The sequence below is a fragment of the Corapipo altera genome, unplaced genomic scaffold, assembly GCF_003945725.1.
Source record: "Corapipo altera isolate COAL_440 unplaced genomic scaffold, ASM394572v1 23, whole genome shotgun sequence".
Lineage (NCBI taxonomy): Eukaryota > Metazoa > Chordata > Aves > Passeriformes > Pipridae > Corapipo > Corapipo altera.
Window position 1 is genome coordinate 22,661,456 of NW_020884878.1, and position 17,618 is coordinate 22,679,073.

At 35.6% G+C, this 17,618-nt stretch overlaps 1 protein-coding gene across 1 annotated transcript in view; it reads right to left on the reverse strand.

Annotated features, from left to right (window-relative positions):
• NUBPL (nucleotide binding protein like) overlaps positions 1–17,618 on the reverse strand; it is an 84,393-nt gene that overhangs the window by 10,838 nt on the left and 55,937 nt on the right. The window contains exons 8-9 of the mRNA XM_027637989.1: positions 8,445–8,530; positions 2,789–2,909 (exon numbers count right to left, since the gene is read on the reverse strand). Of these exons, the coding sequence (XP_027493790.1) occupies positions 2,789–2,909; positions 8,445–8,530 (207 nt within the window). The remainder of the gene's footprint in view (positions 1–2,788; positions 2,910–8,444; positions 8,531–17,618) is intronic.

Genomic DNA, 17,618 nt, shown 5'->3' on the forward strand with positions numbered 1-17,618 from the left:
ACAGAAAAACACAGGCTGAGATACAAATTATTTTGCATACATTAAATGAATTGCCTGAGTTTTGGGAAAATGCTCATCATGCAACTTACTCTTTAGCCTATCTCCTCATTGTATATTCTTTTCTGTGCTGTTTTAAGATTTTAATCACTGTTCAAAGACTTCTTTGAATACTAAATTTCCAAATAATAGCATTTGTTATTGCCCTTATTAGGCCTTGGATTCAATTCAAAGGTGGACAGCTATTCAGCTCATTCTTCTTTCCAACAGAAATCTTCTTTATATTCTGCTTTTATAATGAGCAGGGAACTGTCAGAGAGGAAAGGAACATTCTAAAGAAGAATCAATTAGCAGCTCTTTTCCATTCTGAAACATACTTTCCAAAATACAGATTTCAGCACTACAAAAAACTTAGAGGTTCCTATGTTTAGTTCATTGCTACATAAAAAATTATAAAGTGAATTGAAGAGCAAATTTCTTTCAATGGAAGACACAGCTACATTTTACATCATGGATGGATGCAGATAGAACAGCCTACCTGAGTTCAACCCTGACTGATATCAGAAACTGTATCAGTTTAATTTGTACATTTTAGCAACATTTATTTAACTCAAACCAAGCTAGTGTAAATTATTGAGGTTCAGTGTATGCAGAAAAAGAAACATTAAAAAAACTATATGAAAATTGACAAAGTTTAAGAGAGAAAAAAACAGAATGCAAAGGAAGCAGGAATAAAAACAAAACACAGTTATGGCCACTAAACTTCAGAAAAAAAAATTTCAGAGAAAGAGAGAGAAAAATCAGCAGCACAAAACTCTTTCTCACAAACCTTATCACACTTTCCTTTAGGGAACAGTAAAAAGACAAGACAATCAGAAGTATATGAAATAATAAACTACACCTGAAAGTGTTCTGGCAACTGTTAATTGTCTTCTGTCACAAACAAAAATAAATGAAGTATTAGGTAAAATTAATAGCAGCTGACTCTGAGCAAGTAGAAGGAAAATACTTTTCAATCCTGCACATTGTTACCTTGTGGAATTTGTCAGATGTTACCTTGTCAGGTTTCAAAGGAGCACTAGATTCTTATTTAAACAAACAGAATAGCCATGTTGCAAAATATAAGCAAAATAAATTTAGAAATAGTAATTTTAAATATATATATATATTATAGATACATATGTAAAAATAAGTTCTCAAGGCTTTGGGGCAGAATTCAAATAACATTGAAATAGAACTTCCATTTGGGATAGATTAATGTAAAATCTGTAAGCAGTAATTCTTACAATACCATATGGTATTATTATATAATGGTCATCCCTGGAAGGAGGAGTGCACTAATCAGATCAAGCACTGTGATTCTAAATTTAACCCTTGAGGCATTATTCTTAATCTTAGTGTGGTCTTTCACTGACAGTTTGAAGTTAAACTTCACTCTCATTTTCTTCATATATCTCATCTATTCCCTGCTAAATCTGTACATCTCTCACATCACTCCTAATTAAATACAATCACAATCAGTTCTTCCCTCATAGGAAATAACACAAACCACCTATGGGACCAATGGCACGGTACATCATTTGTGCCTGTGTATCTAAATGCATGTTTGATTCAACTGCTTGCAGAGCATTTGCATCCATCCACATAACCAGGACTGTAGAAGCCCCCTTGGGCCCCGATCACAACTCATTATATATTCAGAAAACTAAAAGATAGCCCAAAAGCATGTCTTTAATTATGTGTTGCCTTGCTATCTTATGTCTATGTCAGACCTTGATGTTTCTATGTTGATCTTTCTAAGTGAGCTTCCTGGTTCCTTTTAATGAATTAGCTATGGAAAATCATTGAGATAATTACAGTAATACATGGAAACACATCATTAGTGCATGTAATTATCCCATTTACCAACTTAATTATGTTGCATTATATTCTTTACTTACAGCATAGGTTGAACCATGCCTTTTTAAAATAGCGATGTATATTTTCAAGATTCACGTATATTTTAGCTTATAAGTATGCATTTAATTGTGGCTAATCACAGAATCATGGAATGGTTTAAACTGGAAGGGACCTTAAAGATCTCCTAGTTCCAAACCCCCTGCCATGGACAGGGACACCTTCCACTAGACCAGGTTGCTCAGAGTCCCATCCAACCTGGCCTTGAACACTTCCAGGGATGGAGCATCCACAATGTCTCTGGGCAACATGTGCCAGTGCCTCGCCACCTTCACAGTAAAGAATTTCTTCCTAATATCTAACCTAAATCCACCCTCCTTCAGTTTAAAGTAATTCCCCCTTGCCCTATCATTGCCTGCCCTTGCAAAAAGTCTCTAGCTTTCCTATAAGCCCCTTTAGGATGCTATAAGGTCTCCACCAAGTCAATATGTAACAACTCATTTCATTTAAATGAAATAAATGAGAAAACATTTATTGACATTACTGGACAGAGTTTAGGTCTGTCCTAAGACCAAAGAGAATTCTTGGTTATTAGTAAAAATTGCTGTATAATCAATTTCAGGTAATACAGCACACTGATATCAAAACAATTCACGTTCTGGATTGCTGGTAAATACAAAGAGATTTAAGATACTATTCAAGAATTTTCATAATCAGTCAGCATTGCCATTACAAGAATGACATGGAACATAGCATACTAGTTATTAGTTCTATTATATCTGAACACTGTCTGAATACAGAGTTATCTAGGATTATGCAGTTCTATATTTCAGTTCATGCTTCACACACACCATTCAATTTTTCTTGAAAAATAAAAACATTTCTATATTCTTACCCAAAATATCCAACCCAAGGGTTTTTGCTAGATCTCTTACACCGTCAGCTCCAAAGATATGTGTCTCATGCTTACATTTAGGACACTGGAAAACACTCATATTCTGAACCAGTCCTAAAACCTGTTAAAGTAAAGGAAAGGATGTTCAAACCTGGCATTCAAGCACCGGTATTTCCATTATTCATCTCTGACAATAAAGAATAGATTATCAACTATAAATTCACACAGAGTACTCATTTAAAACAGGAATCAGACTCATTATCAGCACTTATTAGTCATCTCAGTTGCACCATCATTTGTGTATTATTTCAATTTTATCACATTTATACCTCTCAAAGACTAACAGATTTATTTGTAACGAAAAGTACCTCTTGCACAGGCCTATCTTGCCAAGAACTCTCCCTGCCAGTATTTCATTTTCAAACTCTGAATACTGGAAGAATTTCCATGCTGTGTTTTACAGTTTTGCATATTGCAGCTTCAGGAAACACAAAATAAAAACACACCATTACGAGGAATTACACAATCAGATATGCTTTTAAGGTATTTTTATAAATTATCCTGTAGGGAAATGTTTTCCAAAAGAACCAGATTTGCTATTCTTCTGAAGAGCAGAAACATGTTTTAAAGATCAAACATAAGAAACAGTTATGTGAAACTAAGTGGCAAAAACCACAGCATAACAATTAATACACACATCCTGGACACCTTTCTGTTGAAGCCAGGTGTTCAACATTATCCTTACAAAATATGCCAAATGAAAATTTGTGAAATCATTCACACAAAAAAATATTCTTTCACAATATACAATAATGCTAATGACAGCACTGATCTCATTTTGTCCACCTAGTGAACAAAACTCTTCACTAAGGCAGAGGAGAATTTCCAGAAGTGATAAAACAGCATTCAAATGCTACAGGGTGAAAGTTCCTACCCATCTGTTAATTAACACAAGACCTGCTTTAAAAGGTTACATGTTGCAATACTTCATTTTCAGATTTATATGCTATCTAGATATGTCACACAAACTATGGCCAAGTTTTAAAAATATGAATATATATTTTATATTGTTATTTACTTTGTAGCACTTTGTACTTCTACATTTCCCTGAGCCTTCTAGTTTTGTGCTTGAACAAGCTGGCCTAGTTATTAGAGAAGAAACATAAACACTACACTAATGAAGCATATCTAAAAGGATGCACCAGTGTTCAATGCAACCAACAAATATAGTTATTTAATTAAAAGTGAATGTACAGCTCCTGGCACCAAACTTAAAAATAAAAAAGCATGTTATTTACAATATCCTAATAAAAATTTCCTTATCTATAAGCTAAAATTATCAAAAGATGGTCACCTGTTTTTTCTATAGCACCATGAGGTGTATTTTCTTACTTATATAAAACTCTCAGAGGGTTTTAAGCAAGGAACACTTTAAGAAATAATAAAAACATTTAAAAAAATTACCCATTTTCAATTTAATACCACAAACTGACTTTCCCCACTTTCTACTCTCTCCCAGAGACTGCAAGAGGAGCAAGAGGAACAAGTTTCTATTTACTGGCACATTGCTGTAGGTAATTTTCTCATCCAGTTCTTAAACTAGGAGAGACACGACATACTACGTGTCCAAGGGATCTCTTCGGCCACAGCCTTCTATGGATGACCATTGAGCAGGCATTCATCCTGCTCTCCTTAAAGTTGAGTCATGGAATTTTCACTGTGTTGGTAAACTGAAGGACACAGGAAGGAGTGTGATTTGGCAAAAGAAAAATATTATTTTCACCAGGATACAGGGAAGCCATTTTTGACAGCATAGGAGAAAAAAAAAAAAAGATAATTTGAAATGTACACTTTAATTAATTCATTTTCAGGTATCTTGGATTTTCAACTTTCTGTTCTCTTCAAAGTAGTCACATGACATTTATAATTCAGCAAATTTACAATCAAAGAAAAAGTTTTGTAGTCTACTATTGTTTTGTGAATAGTTAAGGACTATTACAACCATGCTGTTAATTCTTTGATAACCTAATAACTAAGAAGTCCTTCTGCCACAGTTAATGCAAATGCTGAAATACAGCTGTATCTCCAATGCTGTATCAGTTTTAGAGGCCTTATTTACTGTGTCCTTTTTCTTTCCATTTCAACAGACCTTACTAAAAGCAAATAATGTTCTAGCATTACACAATAATCTTTTAGTGTTGGTCTTCTTTGTCAACCAATGAGTATTGCATATTTATTAATACATAAATTATTCTTCCAGAGTATGAAGATTTTTTTTTTAATATTAAGATGCAACTTAAAAATACTAACTTTAATACAAAATTTGTGCAAACACACAACTTTCCTACTGAAGTATTTTTACCATGCATATTTTTGCACACATATTTAAAGAAGGAAAAGAGTTCACTACGATCTTCAGAGTTTTTAAATCTACAAAGTAATGTGTCTTGCTAATGAAGTCAGTAATAACTCTCATTTCCCTGCTCAAATAATAGACTTTTAACAGATTCAAAGCAGCTGTTACACAAACTATCCCGTAAGCATGTGAGAATACTATTCCAGTCCTTAGTGAGCTCCTTTTCCTGTACATTTCTTGGTAAACTTGGCTCAGTAATGACATGAAAACTAGTATTTACTATATGAATCATAATGCAGGAGCTAATCTACTGCAGCAGAGGAGAGTATGGTTATAATGCATGGAACTGAATTTCATTTAGTCAAATCATTACTTTAAATGGTGAAGAGACATCTATCAAGAAATAACATGAAATGAAGAAACCTTTCATTATGAGTTACCTGCACACGGTTTCTGAATGTTTACATATTTCTTGTGCTTAACTAACCTTTTGGTTACACAATAAACCATGCCTAAATCCAAATATACTACCTTCTAAGTTAGAGAAAACACAGTAAGAAAATGAAAGCTCTCAGTATTTACACCAGGAGACAATAAACCCATTTAAGTCATTCACTGTACTCAAGGATGGATGGTGCTGAGGTCTGACTTCAATCTGATGGGTTACGGTTCCTCAGTCTGCCATCAACTTCCTACGTAACCATGAGTCAGTCACTTCACACTGTAGTGCTTCAAGTAAACATGCACAATACTTCTGTCTTCCTACCTTTCATCTTATAATGAGCAATTTTTGGCTCTAACATCTGCTCCCAGTATGAAGCCATAATCTTGGCTGGCTACTCTGGATACTACAGATATACCAGAAAGAACATAGCCAAACAAGCAATTTTAGTATAACTTAGAAGGAAATACATAGCTGAGTTTATCTAAGCAGTTTTTCGAAACCTAAAAAATCCACAACATAACCTTCCAAAAAAGTTGCAGATTTAACTAAAACCCTGTCTTTTTCTTTCAGGGATATGATTGATGAGATAAACCATACTGAACTGAACTCAACTTCAGCAGGTGAAAATAGGCAATTTTTTTCCTAAATACTCAAAGTTACTCACTCTGAGTCACCCTCTGGAATGCAAGAAAACGTTGACCAAACTCACATAATGAGCAAGAATCTTAAAAACTTGTTCTGATAGGAGTCAGCACCACTTAGCAAAACCCCTTCTGTACTGGAAGTGTAGGTGTGCTCCACTGCACAAGAGATGACATTCCTCTTTTAACGACCATGTCCTAGGACTGAAAATTTTGCGCTGATTTAAAATCCTGTTTTTAACGCTCTCATTGCCAGCTTTTCATCAGTTCCTTCAGTTATTCTACTTTAATTTTGATATTGTAAAGGACAAACAAAGAACATTAACAATTGTGACTTTACTGTGGTAACGCTACATGTGTCATCTGAGTCTTTGATAACTCATGACAGTAGGTATGAGAGGCAGGTGGTATATGCAGACCTATATGTACACGGGAGAGACTGCAGTTCATTAAATATAAAAAAGCATAATTCTGCAACCTATGTACTCTCTGCTTCTTTGAAAAATAAAATCTTTGCAAGCACTTCTTTAAAGATTAAAGATTTTAGAGATTAGAATTTTAAAGATCAGTCAATTATATAATCAGGATACATAATTTTAGCACAGTCCCACAGATTCCACCCCTTTGACGTAAACCTTAGGTTTGACGTTTTCCATCAAAAATTATGTAACTACATTTTCTTTAGATCCTCAGATTTAGCTGACACTTAGAAATGGAATACATAGGTAGGAGTTGCTTTAAAACAGAAGTAAATGATGCACCTGTACTCACGTACATTCAAAGGCAGAATAAAATGAAGCAGCATCATGAAAAAGCCAAGACCTCATGACTGGTTCAAGCCCATTCACATCTGACATAACAACTTTACTGGTACTTTCATTTGATTTAACAAGATCCGAAAATTCCAACGAACCAAAATAGATGATACTTAATATCTTATCTACAACTAGCCAAATTAATGTTAGTTAAGCCTATCCTAGAATGCATGACTTCCTTAGAGGCCATTCTCTTCAAAAACATTGAACAAAACAGTCTTAGAAAGCAATCTTGGTAATTGCTCATTAAAACAAAAGCAAACTTCAGCAGAGTGCTGACTTGAACACAATGTAAATTGAAGAAAATTATTTTACATAATTTTAGCAAACCCAAACAAAGAATCAAAACAAAACATTCCATATGTTATTCTTCTTTTTTTCCTTCCAGCAGCAAGTTATAAACGCTACTATATTTTTATTTTTATGCAAATATGTTTAAGGAATAGTTAATAATAGTGAATTTATCAAAGTATTTCTTTTGTTACCCTATTCTGTAAATTAAAAAAAAAGGAAAGCAGTCACTTCAACTTTCTGTTGCATTTTTTAAATTAACAAAGCACTAGCTATGAAAGAAATCTCCTTTCTTAATAAAGAGCAAAAGTAACCTTCACACAGGTAAGAAAGAAATCATCTTTTTTTCTTTACAGTTTATGATAACGAAGCATTTCAGTTTTTATTTTTTCATGAATGCCCATTTCAAAGGAAAAATTAATCTCTACATAAACATACTCTGAAGTATAACATTCAGTGACTTAGATACTTGTAGCACACATAGAAGATATCTAGTCAAAGATGTCAGCCTGTTTAATATTTTCTCCTAATTGTGGATATTCTTAAATTTTGTATTTCCCAAATAAGCAAGCCAAGATATAAGCTACAAACCACATGAAAAATAGTGATTATACAGCCTTCTACTTGTCATGATAGTCACAGAGCCCTTCAAATGGCAAAGTGACAGTTCTAAACATGCTTATCTCCCCAAATCTTAAATCTTCTTAGAACATACCAATATATGATTTTTCTACATTTCAAGAAATTTCAGATTTTAAGCTCTAACACAGACAGTGATGAAGAGGACATATAATGGGGAGATAGTAAGACAGGTTTCATTGAAAAGCACACATTACTTCATAGGATACTCTGTTTAGCAACCTGATCCATTCCACATGATTAAACAAACTGATATAAAAGAAATCACATATTATTATGACCTCAGCCTAAGAAAAAATCTTTCCTTTCTGTTAAAGCAAGTTCCAAGATATAAGATGGATTCCAATTCTTTTAACAAGAATTTACGAAATTCAAATGATTTCTGAATGTTCATCCATTGCCTTATATGAAATTTTTTTTACATTTTGGGGAAGAAAAATATACTGATATTTTTAACATAGAGGCTTACAGGTACATGGACTTTTCTAAACATTTCAGCTCCTTTGCGTGCATCCAATAAAGCCACGTCTTGTGGCGTGGAGATGATCACAGCTCCTAGGTAAAGAAAATATGAAATCCCATTTAAATGTGTATTATTAATTATATTGCTAAATATTTTGATTATTTAGTACATACTACTACTTCAAAGTAGTCACACATTTATATGCTTTTAAGGAAGAAAGTGATGCCATGTTTTTTATAATGCAATGACCAAATAAGAGATAAGATATGAAGTAATAAAAATAATTTAAATATTTTCATCAAAACTTTTTCTATGTAGAAACCATTTATATTTTCTAAATGAGAAAAATTATCTACTGTCATATGACAACGGATAGAAGACAATGTGGTCCATATGCTGACAGGTTGCAGAAGTGGTACTCTGGGAATATCTACGCAGTAACTGTCTCATGCCGTAACTACATTTGAAAGCTTTTAATTTAACAATAAGCCTTGTCCTAAAATCAAGAGGCAGCTGCCTGTAATCAGACCGGACCTGGATGCCTTCTGATACAAGCACTGACAGGCACAGTCTTGAAACACGTCACACTAGACACAGCACCAGTGACTTTGTAGGAACGGTAACAAAAAGAGGCCAACTCATGCACACTTGCACTAGGTTTGAATCAAGTGTAGTGTTCAGACTGTTCAGACATGGCTACAGGTTATCTGATAATTAGTACTTCCAAGAGTTATTAAGCATATAAAACAGCTAGAGCTCTTTGTCAAAGATTAGATTCTAAACTAAAGTAAGTCTACAGGTTACTATCATATACTGTATTAGTGTATTATTGTATTACTTCTTGATTAATACAGCCTGCAAAACCAATAGAGACATTAGAATATTCCACATCACTTCACAAAGAGCATCTTTTTCCATACGCTCAGGGGTTTCAAATATTATTTCCTCAAAACCATTCATGCTCATCCCTATTTTAGAAAAATGCAATGTGCCAGAGGACATTACTGGTCAGTTAATTAGCTTTGATTTCACTGTGATCATCTAGTGTCAAAAGTATCTGTTACAGAAAAATGTAGAGTGGCATTAAGCCAACCATGCACAGGAAATTTATGTCAAACTTCACACTAACAGCCACTACAACAGACAATTTCAGATGCTTGAGAGAGACTTTACTACAGGGTCTGCAGTTTCCAATCCTTGGTGTACGCAGCAAACAAAGAGGTAGGTAGATATCCAGAGGCATACAACCTTGGCATCACTGGCAGGGTCCGGAGCACCAGAAGCTTTGGCATTCTGAGAGCACTCCTGGCTCTGGCAGCACTGGGACAGGGAGCCCTGCCCCTCATGCCATCCACCTCCTGCCGGGTGGCACCTTGCCTGCCTGACAGCCAGCCGTTTCCAAACACTGCCTGACAGTGCATTTCAATGTTTTCAACCAGCACTCTTAACCTCTAATTTGTGAAAGAAAAATACTACCTGGCACCTCACTCCTGAAAAGCTGCCAATCTCTGCCTTATATAGTATTATAAACAAGTCCAAAAACTGAATGGCATATGTAATGTACCAAGTAAATGCAATTTCCCTATTGTTCACTAAAACTCTGGCATTCGAATAATTTGCTGGTTTTGCCAAGACAACCTCTTTCCAACAGCATCACAAAGAATAATGTGGAAGCCATTCAGTTACATCCAATCCACCTTAGCTCCTCATTTCACTAAACACAGGGTTACACTTTTCAGCCAACACTGAAATGTAGGGTTAATTTCACAAAATGAATATACCTTTCCCTAAAAGCGCAGGCCACAGCTAAATAATTTAGACTGTTTGAGTTTTCTGTGTATTTGTAGAACAAGGATCTTTCAATACTTGGACAAAAAGCTTATAAATGCTTTTTTTCCAACAAAATTGGAAATTTGTACCTTATGTGTATACACTCACGTTAGTTACTGTACACCTTTATTCACGTTCTTCTTTCAAGATGCTGGCTCAGGATCTCCTGGATCTTTGTGTAGAAGCTTACATGCACTCTGGTTCATTAGTAATTTTTTTAAGAATCTAATAATTGGCATAGCATGAAGGATGGAGACTATGAACAAAAAAACACCCACTAGGACCACAAGCAGTTTCACTGAGAGTTATTTTTGACTAACAAATTCTCATCCAAAGGGAAAAAGCAAAAATGCCAAAAAGACCCAGTGGCACAATGCAGAGTTTTGGCTGCCACAAATACCAACTCTCTGTACAAAAACCCTCTGGTTTCTGAAATATATGAGTTAAAATTATGCTTATGGACAATTTGCATGGTTTCTTCCACAGATGAAAGCCAGCATGCTCAAGAAGCTGCTGTTGAGGGTGTAATAGATGTTTCTCTCCTATTTTCCTTTTCACTCTGAGCTGGATTACAGACAAAATTTATTCACAGCCAGCTTGTACTGACTTATACCAATGTCCTATAAAGTAAGTATTTTTCTCTTTCTATGGTACAACTGCTAGTCCAGCAAACCCAACCTGAAGTTCAAGAATTCAAATTATTTGCAGCATTATTTCCTTTACTAGCAACTGAATATGGCAAATGAGACTTTTCATGGTGCTCCCCTCCCTGAATAAGTTTGCATATTTTTAATTCAGAAAGTGATTAAAATCATAAGCAAGAAAGAACACAGCCCACACTTTCCTTGCTATCTTGACTCTACATGGTTAAGAGGACTATCAAACAGTAAAGTTATTTTAATCAATAAGGGAATGAAATATGACTGCATTTGTGTACACAGTGTCTCAAAGCAGTACGTGCAACGTTTACAGAAGTCTCTGTTTGAATGAGACAGACTAAGGCTGACAAATTGAACACAGAAACTGCAGAAACTATAATGCTATCACATTGTACATTAAAACATACTACAAATTCTGTGTTTGCAGTTGTGTGCAGAATAATTTCTGTGCCTTGAGCATACTAAGGACATCTAAGTAGAGCACACTTATATTTAACTGACTCATCTACTTATTCAAGCATTCCATTTATTTTTGTAATTTCACTGTATGTCAGTTGACAAAAAGCTGATGCATGTTCACCGAATCACACAGAAGCTGTGGATGGGTAGGGCTGGAAAGGACCACTGGAGGTCATCTAGTCCAACCTCCCTGCTTAAGCAGAGTCCCTTAGAGCATGCTACTAAGGATTCTGTCCAGATAGCTTTTGAGTATCTCTCCAGCAAGGGAGACTCTACAACCTCTCTGGGCAGCCTGTTCCAGTGCTCAGTCAACCACACAGTAAAGCAGTTCCTCCTCATGTTCAGGTGGAACTTTCTGTACATCAGTTTCTGCCCATTACCTCTCTTCCTATTGCTCAGCACCACCAAGAGGAGCCTGGCTCCTTCCTCTTGACACCCTCCCTTCGGCTGTCTATATACATTGATAAGATCCCCTCTCAGTCTTCTTCTCTCCAGTTTAAACAGGGCCAGCTCCCTCACAAACCTTTCCTCATAAGTGACATGCTCCAGTACCCTAATCTTCATAACCCTTTGCTGGTCTAGCTCCAGGAGCTACATGGCTCTTTTGTACTGAGGAGTCTAGAATTGGACACAGCAGTCAAGGTGAGACTGCATTAGCAAAAACTATGTTAACTGTCCTTAGGACACATGATACATAGAGATAGAACTAACAGTATCCTATAATAACATTGATGTTTCCCTTTCTTTTTCAACCCCGGGTCCTCAGTCCTCACAAAAAGAAAGGTGTGCCAACACAGCACATTGGTACTCATCCTTGGGTGGACTGGTGTTCAGGAAATTACAAGCGCTTAAACAGCCTATAATTCCTGTGTATAGAAAATATCACCTATATTCAATGCACCATTAAAGTTTGCATTAGATACTCTGAATTACAAAGCATAAAGTGAAATCTCACCAATCCCTAGCTATAGTCAATTTGTACCCAAGCAAAAACCAGAGAGGTCTAAAAACCAGCTGATAAACAGCAATGTAGAAGGTCTACCTTAGGACGAAAAGGATCCCTATAATATATTCTTTCTTCCCTGTAGTGTCTTTAGAGATAGACCTCAGGACCAGGCTAGGTGCCTCTCATACAAACAGATGACTAAGGATCCCTCCACACACAAGTATCAGACTGTGTCTTATGTCACCCTCTTGGCAAACAATGCCACCTCAAAAGCTGGAAAATGTAAGTGACCAGGAAGACTGACACACAGAATTCTGGAGGATAAAGACACAGAATAATGAGATCTGCTGACTGACAGGCACTGAATGCTCTTGGCAAGAAACCACATGCAGGCCTCAATGCAGCTGTAGATGGTCTGATCTGAACCCACCACTCATGCGCTTTTTGTAGCTTTTGCTACCTTTTCCAATGCATTAATTTCAAACTTCTAGGTGAGACTTTCCAGTTATAAATAGCCTGGTTAACCTGAATCTTCTCTACAGTGGATCTCTTCAGAGTCCCTCTGACCTTCTATTATATTTCTTTTTACTTCATAGGTAAAATGTGCCTGCAAATACAGATACACTTTGCACTTGAAGATGCAGAAAAAAGTCTTGCAAGAACAAATGATAACAGATAATCATAATAGATAAACTAACGTTAGAAGACTGTTCATCTCCTTGGATAAACCTTATAAAGAAGTTCCTTTAGCTTTTGTGTGTGACATCTCATCACAACTAGCAACTTAAAAGAACCGTTGGTGTGATTTTCCATTACAGGGTCCTCACTTCAAACTCATAATACAGCTCAAAACTGTCCCAAGGGCTGGATCCTCCAGCTTGCTGTGTCACACCTCCAGCGTACTCACTGTTTTCTTCTTGGAGGAGTCATTGAACACCTGTTCAGACAGTGTATGTTTCCAACACATCCTCTCCTGTCCAAGAACTAGCAAGTAATTGTACATAAGGACACTACTACTGATTTGCCCACGAAAAGAGAACAGAAATCTTAGAGCAAGATTCTTCCTCCTGCTAAGTCAAACTGTGAGTGAAACCAATGAGCAGACGAATACCACAAGCTGGATAAAGCTGTCACCCTAAAGCTAAACTGCCCTCATTTAAACTGACTGGTAAGTATTATAACATCCATTTCACACTAGACCACATGGAAAAAGATGTTGTAAGACAACTTACACTGTGTTAAAATGTTTTGTTTTAGTCATGGCAAACTGAATACATATGTCACACTAATGCAATTTACAATGAAATATTTATTTAGAGAAGTGAGAACACCGAAAACATTTATAATAACATCTGTGAACAAACACTCTCTGCAAAGTACAGGCATAAAATAAAAAGCTACTCCCTCACAGACACTGCCACTTTACACTTTTCCTTAGCCATCGGAATAAGCATTTTCTGCTCTACTCCCTTCCACCTCCTGCTTTCAAGGGCATGTACCAATCATGTCCAAATTATTATGAGGATTGTACTAGGCAAGAGCAAAGTCCAAACAGTCTCTCTGACAAATACGATTTTTTTTAAAAATGAGAGGTCCTAATCCAAAGAGGAGAACTGTGTAAAAGAGTAATTCTACTGCAGAAAAATTACAACAGTGAGACTACTTCAATCAGCTCCCCAAACCATTCTGTTCTTTACCTTTTTCCTCTTGAGGTGGGGATGGTAAGGAGCAGATCTGAATATTTATTTTTTTAGAAGAAATAGCTAGAAGAGAGAACACAGTAGCATTATTCATATAAATTTCTCTCAGCTTTAGGAATTGTCAGCTAAACACTAGGTTCATTTGTTCTTCCTGTTCAGAATGATTGGTCTAAAAAACGAGGCAATGGCAGCTAATCTAGCACTTAGCATACACTTAGCCGCTGTTGCCAGACCTCAGAGAGCCCCAGTTTTCAAAGCTGTACTTCACAGCTTTTTTCCTCAATATCTGGAAACTATTTTTCAGGAATGATAAAATTTAAAGAACTTGCACTGAATACACTATCCTTTCATCTTCCGCAGGCAATGTGTGTTACATCAATTCTATGAGCCGGGAGTTAAATTTATACTGAAAGAGTATGAGGTATTAATGTGTAAACTCATACTGTATTTTGGTCTCTAAATTAAGTTTACAGAGTCTACTGAGTCTGGCAGTTCATAATGAAGTATCAAGAGTGTCCAAAGCTAAGACACCCCTGACGATAATTTGCATTTGTCAAGTACATTTATTATGCCAACAGAAGCAAACTATTTCAGCAATTATTTTTGGATGAATATAAAGAATCGTTTTAAAATTCCCACTGGTGTGACTAAGGTTTTCTTTGCTTTTCAATGTATCCTAAACCTACACACCTTTCCTTTCCTGCAGCTATTTAAAATATCAAAATACAGAACAAAACAAAGAGTAAATCTACATCAAAATCTGGTATTAAAAATATTTGCCATTCAAAATTAGATCAAGTAAAATTTACTATTACCCAAATGGCTCCCATAAAATAGCTTCAAAAATTTACTGCAGAAACTAATTATGTACCTTCACTACAGAAGAAGAAAGCAAGCTCAGAAATGGAGAAAAACATATATTACTGTTAAACTAAAAGGAAAGAAGATCAGATGTGTTGCCACTGTGGTTTGCATCAAAGGAAGAGATACACCACAAGGGGCAAACAAACACTTATACAAAGAGCAATGACAGAATACTGATACACCTCTAATCTTAAACTGTATGCTACACACAACTTGTACTGCAGCACTGGGCTTTTTTTGATCATTTTTCTTTGGAAAGACAAGAGAACAGCACCATACCTACTCAGCTTGCAATTTCAGGTAATTTAAAAAGACACCTTTATTCAAATCACAATTCTTTGTCATGCTAAATCACACTTAGTTTAATAAAACATCAACAATATTTTTTTTTAAAGCTGATTTCAAATTCTCATTTTACAGTTTTTAATGTTCATTTTTGAAGAAACCATCTAATCATGACCTGAACTCCTTGTTCTTGTACATTATTATATGTTGAGGAAGAATTTGGTTCTCCTGAGTGCACACACACTGCTATAAAATAGCTGTGCAAAGGCTACACCCTGGTCTGTGTGACACTGACATAAATATGCATAAATAGTTTGGTTCACCAGTTTGGTGTATCACACTACATTAAGAATTTAAAAATGCCAAATGTCTTCAAATATGCTAAGTAAGATGCATCTCCTTGTAAGGCGACTAAGACGAATAAAATCAAAAGCAAAACTCACAGCAGTTTTCTTTCTATCTTCTTTTAAAGAAGGAAAAGTACCCACACAAAACTGTCACTCCAGCCAAAGTTGTGTGCAGCTGATATGCTCTTTAATGACAACTGGAATTATAAGGCATATCTTGTATTGCTTTTACCAGTTACGTATTGCTCTAGTCTCTTTTCAAGTCTCTCTTATTGTCAGATGTTGCGATGCTACAGTTTTTGATGTCCCAACTGGGCAAACCCATCCCAAACAAAACATCTTTACCAGTACTCTTTCTCATATTCACACTCATTATACACAGAAAAATCTGCAAGTGGCTGGCAAAAATATGTGTGCAGGTTTTGTAAATTTATTTAGAGGCAAAATAAAAATATTCTAGACTGCCTATCCCTAGGAAGCACAGATTAATAATGAAGAAACCATAATGCAAATACTGTATCTCACATATGCATGCATGCAAATCAAAGAACAACTGTCATGCAAATTAGATAATGCCCTTCTAAATTTACTTAACTAAGATATATATGTTGCCTCTGAGGAAAAATAGAGAAATTATTCCACTAATATCATGACTGTCCAAGGTATCTTCAAAGGATAAAGAAAGAAAGAACAAGAAAACTGGAGAGGGAACAGAATGGCACATCACCAAATATTTTCCACAACAAAGTAAAAGACAACATAGGGCTTAGAAAATATGAATTGCAAATGGTGTCCTCAAGCCAGACAAATTCTGTGGACTGCTCCAAAGATATGATCATCAAGATGTGTAACACTATCTTCAACATCTTTGAAAGGAACTAAGTTGAAGAAAATAAAAGCATGCTAAACAACACTAGGGACTGTCAAAGAGACAGAAACCAAGTAACGAGCAAAAGAAGAAAGCACAGTTCAAGCTGTACAAAAAGAAGCCCTTGCAATGAGGGTGAAAAATAGCCATAATAAACAACAGAGAAAATTCTTCATAAATCACAAATTCACTGAACCAGTAAGAGCACAGGGAATTAAAAATCCTATCACTCCTTCTCTGCTGTATTTGTCTTCATCAAAAGCAGAATACATTTCTTTTTTTTAAACTGCAGAAGACTTCAGCAGGCTCAACAAAACAAACTAATGGGAAAGACAAACGTAAAGTGATACTATCACTCCTAATTTTATGACGTTAGGATTGACAAAGTAATAAGCTGAACTGAACAACTTCAAGAACAATGTGAAGACATTTCAGAATTCAAATCAAAATGCTGTCTTCAGTTAGGAAGTTTTAAAAGCCCATACTTGTCCAAATAAATAAAAAAAAAAAGCTAAAAACTATGCCAGGAAGCTCTAGTTTAAAGAGAGACATGGGCAAGAATATATCCCCTTTTATGGCATATCAAGAAAATCTGCATTGCTTGTTGTTGCTTTAAACCTGTTTTCCCTTTTTAAGATCAACATGTTGTCTACTTTGACTTGCCTCAAAACCTGATTTAACAGGTATGAATACCACAGGTTTCTGACAATCACGTGGACAACTAACAAAAACACAGCATAAAAATTATTTACTCTTAATTCTTCACTTTGTTACATCTACACAAGAATGTGGACATTACTACACTTAGCAAGAAAATTCAACTTTTGAAAAATTGTTTTGCTTGAAGATGTAAGTATTATGAGAAAAAAAATTAAAGTTTCCATTTACTGATATAGTGTATCAGTCAGAAAGATTTTATGACCTTCCAAAAGCAGACATCAGCAAAATTCAGAAGAAATACATGATTAAAGTAATTTCCATCACCTCTTTGTCCCAGAGGACCCAGTGTACCACCACAACCACTTACACTCCTGAAGGCCGTGTACAGTTCTGTGTGGAAAGGGCACAACAATCCCTTGAAGATCCATAGTCTTGTGGCAGTTTGAGCCACATTAGAAAAATCTAAAATCCAATTTTTAGGCTTCCCCCCCCACTCCTTCCCACAATTTATCCTAACAACAGAGAGAAACTTTCAGGCCAGAGGCTTCTGTAGGGGAAGGGG